General features: G+C 54.1%; 1 protein-coding gene across 1 annotated transcript in view; it reads left to right on the top strand.

Annotated features, from left to right (window-relative positions):
* Positions 1-1,198: 1,198 nt before the first annotated feature.
* The window catches only part of ANO9 (anoctamin 9), a 19,020-nt gene continuing 13,468 nt past the window's right edge, over positions 1,199-6,750 (top strand). Inside the window, exons 1-11 of the mRNA XM_027895456.1 lie at positions 1,199-1,336; positions 1,556-1,692; positions 1,891-1,940; positions 2,196-2,254; positions 2,462-2,544; positions 3,759-3,893; positions 4,003-4,099; positions 4,400-4,460; positions 5,409-5,491; positions 5,685-5,789; positions 6,544-6,708. Of these exons, the coding sequence (XP_027751257.1) occupies positions 1,265-1,336; positions 1,556-1,692; positions 1,891-1,940; positions 2,196-2,254; positions 2,462-2,544; positions 3,759-3,893; positions 4,003-4,099; positions 4,400-4,460; positions 5,409-5,491; positions 5,685-5,789; positions 6,544-6,708 (1,047 nt within the window). The 5' untranslated portion in view covers positions 1,199-1,264. The remainder of the gene's footprint in view (positions 1,337-1,555; positions 1,693-1,890; positions 1,941-2,195; positions 2,255-2,461; positions 2,545-3,758; positions 3,894-4,002; positions 4,100-4,399; positions 4,461-5,408; positions 5,492-5,684; positions 5,790-6,543; positions 6,709-6,750) is intronic.

The raw sequence follows: 6,750 nt of genomic DNA, 5'->3' as shown, positions 1-6,750 counted from the left end.
GGCTATAAGGTCTCTTCCAACAAAAACCATTCCAGGATTACCTGCTTTGTGCTTGCCCAGAGCTGCACCCTTGGGTGTCCAGGTGTAATTCCCTGTAACCAGGAAGGTGGGAACTGCCTTGGCCCCTGCACAGCCATTCTCTCCAGAGCCAGGGACACACAGGAGGTGGACGGGGAAAAGCCAGAGTTCCAGTAGCATTTGCAAATGCTCTCAGGAACGTGGATTTTTGGGGTGGTTCTGTACAGTGCCAGGAGCTGGATTCAATGATCCTTGTGGGTCCCTTACAATTGAGGATGTTCCATGATACTATGATCAGCAGCTCGTCCTTCCCTCTCTGCCCCTTGGCTGCAGACTGAGGCATCCAACATGTTTTCCAAGATTTTTTTTCCACCTGCTCTGCTGCAAGGCTGTGCCAACCTGTCTGTGCTCTGCTCTCCCTTCACTGGAATTTAAAAGTGCTTTCCCCACCCTCCCTAAAAAGCCAGCGGTGCCCTGTCTGACGGGAACAACAGACAAATGGAAAAGCCTGATTAGAGGCTGTAAAATCCACTGTAGCACGGAGAGACAGGGTGAAGTGTTGACACTCTTCCAGTACAAATGTCAGGGCATCAGAACAAGAGGGAGCAAAGTCCGGAGCAGAGGGAGGTTTTTTCTCCTGGCCAGTTCCCTCACAGCCCCAGGGCACTGCTGGGCATCGAGACTTCTAGAGGAGGCTGCACACCCTCACAGGGCAGCAGTCCCTCCATCGTCCTCAAACACAAATGCCCAGCTGGCTCAGGAAAACCCCAAACAGGCGGCCAGGAGCGTGTAGGAGAAGGTTTTGGACAAGACCGCTCTTACCTTCCTCCCTGGGCATCCCCTCAAGGTTGCTGGGGAAGGAAAACACAGGATACCCCAGGGAGCCCACTGAAGCCTTCCTTTCACTGGTTCTCTTCTCAGCAGGATGAAATTCTGTTGACTCCCTGGAGGGATCATCCTGAGGAGGACACAGACCCCTTCACCCCTCCGGTAAGCTCTGCTCCCCCTGCTCCCACAGTGGGCTTAGCCCAGCTCAGAGAGGGGAGCAGGGCAGTGCCAGGGAAGCAGCTGCCTCAGTTTCCCCATCCCCTTGCTCATTCCCACAGCCACAATCAAGCTTCAAACCTCTGAGAGGCTGGAGCTGGGAGGGAGAGCTCTCGGCTTCCCATCCCTAATAATTCCCTGGTGTTTTTGTGGGCAGAGGGAAGAGAAGTGGGATTTTGTTCTGGTGAGTGACATCCATGAAATGGGCAGCGAGAAGGAGACCAAGAGGAAGAAGTTCCTGGATGAGCTGAGCAAAAAGGGGTTCATCATCAAGGTGAGGGGCTGTGGGAGGTTTAAAAGGCAGGAGAAACTTGGCCTGGCTTGAGTTCCTGCATCGCAGGAAATGAACCATTGAGCTGATCACCATATCAGTGCTGGAAAATAAACCTCTTGCTCAGTCAGAGGGGAGAGACCATAACCCCTGGCCCTTCCAGCTCTGCCCCTTCTCTGCCCCTCTGCTCTATTTTAACAGCCCTTCTCTTCCCCCCACTAGAAAATTGAGGACACAAAGCTATTTTATGGAGTCCGTGCCCCACAGCAGGTCTTCTGGAAATACCAGTGTCTTCTGGGGAAGCCAGACAAGAAGCTCCAAAGTGAAAATTCCCCCCAGGACATCCCAGTGACCACCAGGTAGGTGCTGAGCTGACTTCTGGCATCCTGCACTCAGCATTCTCCACACCAGTATCCATTATCCAGCTTGGCTCTCCCCAGCTTCCCCCCCATGGATTTTGGTGCACACCTTCCCCTTTCCCTGCCCTGCTTTCCTGGGCCACACAGCACAGTTCTGCGTCCCAGAGCAGCCTTTAACCACCATTTCTTCTTGCTCAGGATACGGATCGTGCACTTCATCCTGCACAACACGGTGACGCCTGACTTGGGTAAGGGAACAGATCACAGGGGTGATGCTCAGCCTGGACCTGCAGGCAGACTCCTGCCCTGTGGTGGGCACAGGCATCCCAGCCACCTTGCCACCCCAGGGAGGATGTAAATGGGGGGAGAAAGCTAGGGTGTAGCTCAGACAAGTCAATTTGGTGCTGCTTCCAGAGGCTGGGAGATTTGGACTGCAAGAAGCAGCAGTTCCTCTGCTCCCTCTCCTCAAATCCGTAACCCTCTCCCTTCTGCTCTGCTCCCAGAGAAGCTGAATGACCTGATGAAGAAAAAGGTGTTTGAGGCAGCGTTTCCTCTGCATGAGGTGAGGCTGAGCACATGGGTGCCTGGCAGGAAAATCCAGGAGAGGTGGAGGAGCAAGACAGGGTGGGAGAGACCTGTGGGTGACTGGGGCTGCCCCAGGAGCTCACTCGGGGAAGGGCACGGAAAAGCTCCCCGCAGCAGCCTCGGAGCCGGGCAGGGAATTACTGCACTGATATTCCTGTATCCAACCCATTTCTCTGCTCTCCAGAAGGAAGCAGTAAGGGAATTCCTCAAGGAGAAGTGGGCTCGCTGGAGAGGTCTATTTAACAAGCAGCCAATTGAGAAGATCAGGTAACATGGGCAGAAGAGGCAGAGCTTTGTAACCAAGAGGTCCCACCTGCGACCCAGAGAGCTTGATGACCTTTGCCAGGCTCCTGCCTTGTCTTTAAAAATCATCGCTTTGAAACTTAAAATCATACCTTTGAACAAGCACTGGGCTGCTCCTGAATCTTCCAAAGCTCTTAGCCTGAGGGTTATCCCTGTGGCTCCCAGCTCCATCTGCTAATCCTGCAGCATGAAACAACCCCCACGTCTGCACGGGTTTTAATTAACCCTCTCGGTTTTCAGCCACATTCAGAAGGCAGGAGAGGTGGGAATGGAGCATCAGTGCAGCAACCCAGCCTGAGGCTGACCTTGGGGCAGTAAAGGCAATGAGGGGCTCCCACAACCATATTAAATCCCAGAGAAGAGCACAGTTCTTATTTTTGAAAACGAGCTCCATGGGCAGGAGGGAAAAAACAACGTGTTACTTCATAAACCTGTGAAAGGATTCTGGTAGGGAGGGGAGATCTTAAAATGGAGGTGCTCTCACCTTCCTTAAACATTTCACATGTGTAGAAGAGGCGCTGGAGACTGCACAAGCTGATTTCTAAGGTCAGTGTGTCGTGACTTGTTGCTGTTGCACAAGGATTAAAGGGTTGAGTATTAAATTGGGGGTGGTGGTATGGGGAGGTGTTGAGGTTTTTGTTTAAACAAAGGCCAGGGAGCACATCACCACCTCTGACTGCCGGTAAAAAGTTAATTCCCCTGGTATACAGGAAGGGAGGCCGGTCCCTCAGTCAGTAGGTACCACTATTCTTACCCACACCTCCAACCCACTACCTACCCCATAAAAACCGAGATGCTGCCACTATGGGACATGGAAGCACTGCAGGGAGATGGCTGAGCCCAGGAGGAGGATTTGCTCTGGTCTGAGAAATCTTGCACCCCGCAGCCCTCCCATCCTCTTCAAGCCCAGTGTTTCTAAAATTGGAACCTGGTCTCTCAGCCTTTCCCTCCGTTCTCAGCATGAGGCCTATTTGACACCACGGAGACATAAAACAACAGCTGCTCTGCACACCCGGGCTGACTCTCCCAATCCCAAAGTCCCCAGACACTCAGACCCCCTGCCCCTCCCAGACACAAAATCCCTTGGGGGGGGGGGGGGATTGAAGAGCATTTTCTAGTGACCCCCAGCAACCTGGTCTCCCCTCTGACTGCAAACCCCATCTCACCTTTCCTCCCAGGTGCTATTTTGGTGAGAAGGTGGCCCTATACTTTGCCTGGCTGGGCTGGTACACCTACCTGCTGGTTTTTGCTGCGCTGGCAGGGTTTTTGACCTTCGTGGCTGGGATTACTCTCTTCAATTCCAGCCAGGTGAGGTAAGGCACTTGGGAATGCCAAATACACATGCCATTCACGAGTCTTTGCTCTGCAGGGAGCTCTGAGCCTCCATTATCCCCCTTTGCTCCCCTCCTGCTTGCTCTCCAGCAGGGAGATCTGTGAAGCCAACACCACCATCATGTGCCCGCTCTGCGACAAGAAGTGCCCGTACTGGGTCCTCTCTGACACCTGCACCTACGCCAAGGTAGGGAACCCCCTTCCCAAAGGCAGCCCCAAGGTAAAGGATGGGGAAACACTCCCGGCTTCTGCTGCTCCCACACCACTGGAAAGAAAACCCATCCCAGGCTACATTTTGTCTCTACCGAGGATGATTTTACCAGTAACGAGCCCCAGTGTCCATCACCTTCCTGCATTTTGCCCTCCTGCAGCACCCATACCTGTCTCAGGGGAGACCAGGGTGACAAGAGGATGGCTGAGCACACCCTGAGGTGCTGCAGCTCCTGCCCCTCCCTGCCCCATCACACTCTTCTTTCATCTCCTTCAGGTCACTCACATGATTGACAACGAGGCCACGGTCCTTTTTGCCATATTCATGGCCCTCTGGGGTAGGTGCCAACGTCTGGGTGCCCAGCACAAAGGGGTTGGGAGAGGGAGTAGGTGGTGGAAAGTAGGGCACCAATGCAGCTTCACCGTTCAGGATGAGTTTTAGCCCTTAACTCCTCCCCTTCCAGACACAGCAAGAGACAAAATCACCCTGGTGATATTCTCCACCTCCCCAAACACTCCTCACCTGCCCTACCTGAAGCTTCCACTCACCACAGCCTCCCCCAAAGCACCCAGCAGCCTCTGGCTGCACTTTTTTATCAGCTGCCTGTAAGTGGCCACAGCTGGAGGAAGGAGGGACATCCAGAGCCCTCCTCAGCCTTTCCAAATCACTTCATAGCTTCTTATTTGCTGTGGGATGATGGGATCCCATCATCACCTTAGCTACACAGTCATTTGGCTTTACCACGGTCCCCTCAGTTACCAACCACCACCAGTGTGGGCTGGGTGCCTACAGGTCACAGGCACAGTCCCGCGTGTAGCCATGGGCTGGGTTACACACGGTGAATCAGGAGGATCAGTCCAGATTAACAGGAGGGAAGCGGATTTGCAGGGGTGTAGCTGTGCCAGGGTGCAGTGCAGGACACCCATTCCACCTGAAAAGTGCATTTTTTGTCAGTCTCAAGTAACGTGTCTGGCTGGTGCCATGTGAACATGCTCAGCGCAGCAGGACAGCTCTGGGGCTCACTCTGGCTTACTCCAAATTCCCTATGGACATGAGAGCTGGCCTGACTGTCAGTGAAAGCTTACCTGCACCATCCCCATCCCCTCACTGCTCTATGTTCAGGGTCCTGCCAGCTCATCGACCTGTCCTTCACTGGCCAAGGGCAGTCCAGGCTGGTTGGCATGAGGTTGGATGTCACATGACTCTCCATCTTGCTCTGTGGGACAGAGGGGTGGCTTTCAGAGCCATCCCTGAGTGTCACTGCACTCTCTCCTTCCCAATCCAGCCACTGTGTTCCTGGAGCTGTGGAAGAGGCAGAGAGCCACTGTGGTCACCGACTGGGACCTGTACGGGTGGGATGAGGAAGAGGTGAGGACATCATCTTTCTTGCCCTGTGCTTTCCTCCTCAGGAGTCACTTGGACCTAGAAAAGACACGTTAGGAGTCCCTTGCCCAGCTTGAGCTCAGTCAAGCTTAGCCATGCTCTTGTGGCTTGGGTGCTTATCCTCTCCGTCCTTTTTTTTTTTTTTTTTTTTAATTTTATTTTTTAATTCATTTTTAAGGAGGAGCTGGCTATGGAGCTGATCAATAATATACAGCATGAACCCCGCACGTACCAGCACTCCTACTTCCGCAGCACCATCGTCCTCCTCTTAGTTCTGTTGATGGTACGTGACAAGTGACCACAGCAAGGTCTGGTTTAAGGGCTCGTGGGCTTCCTCCTTCCCTCCCTACTCTGAAATGCCTCAGAGCATCCTGTTGCTGGAGTAAAGGCAGAGACCAGGTTTTTAGGGTCAGTCTGTGCACATTACAAGGATCCAGGGGGTCCCTCACGTTCACACCTTGCTGTGCTGATGACAGGGGCTACATACCCTTCGGGAACCTGGGCTGAAGGCTCTGCTCTGGCAGCAAAGATCAAGCCAGTAACCCAGGCAGTAACAGGAAGAGGCAAATCTCAGTGTTCTTGTGCCCCTCTGTGGGCTGAGGGAGAGTCCAGACTGGTTCAGGTAGAGACATAGAATTCAGGAACCACAGAATGTTAAGGGCTGGAAGAGACCTTAAAGATCACCTAGTCCCAACCACCCTGCCCTGCACAGAGACCTCCCACTAGACCAGATTGCTCAAGTCCTTATCCAATCCAGTCTTGGACACTGCCAGGGTTGGAGCACCCAAACCCTCCCTGGACAAACTGTTCCAGGGTCTCACCACCCTCACAGTAAAGGATTTCTTCCTATTATTCAGCCTGAATTTCCCCTCTTTCAGTCTGCACCCATTGCCCCTTGCCCTACTTGCAACACCCGCCTCACAAACCTCCAGGAGCACGGGTTTGCCTTTGAGGCCGCACCCAGATCCCTGGTGGCCCTCAGGGCGGGATGGGGCACCTGCCCTTCCACGGCCTTCTCCCGTGATGTTCCCCTGCAGATCGCGGTGCTGATCGGCATCGCCCACGCGCTCGTCATCTACCGGGTGATCGCCAGGGCGCTGTTTGCCCAGAGCAGCCTGGGGCTGCTGCGGGAGCAGGCCGACACCGTGGCGGTGATGACGGGGGCCGTGCTGCACTACATCACCATCGTCATCATGACCAAGGTGCCGAGCGAGGCAGGCGGGGGGCCCCAGGGGGTCTCTTCC

The sequence above is a fragment of the Empidonax traillii genome, unplaced genomic scaffold (assembly GCF_003031625.1).
Source record: "Empidonax traillii isolate 1590-97213 ecotype Southwest subspecies unplaced genomic scaffold, ASM303162v1 scaffold461:size861717, whole genome shotgun sequence".
In the NCBI taxonomy this organism is placed as follows: Eukaryota; Metazoa; Chordata; class Aves; order Passeriformes; family Tyrannidae; genus Empidonax; species Empidonax traillii.
Note: the sequence above shows the minus strand (reverse complement) of the source record. Positions and strands in the feature narration are given on the sequence as shown.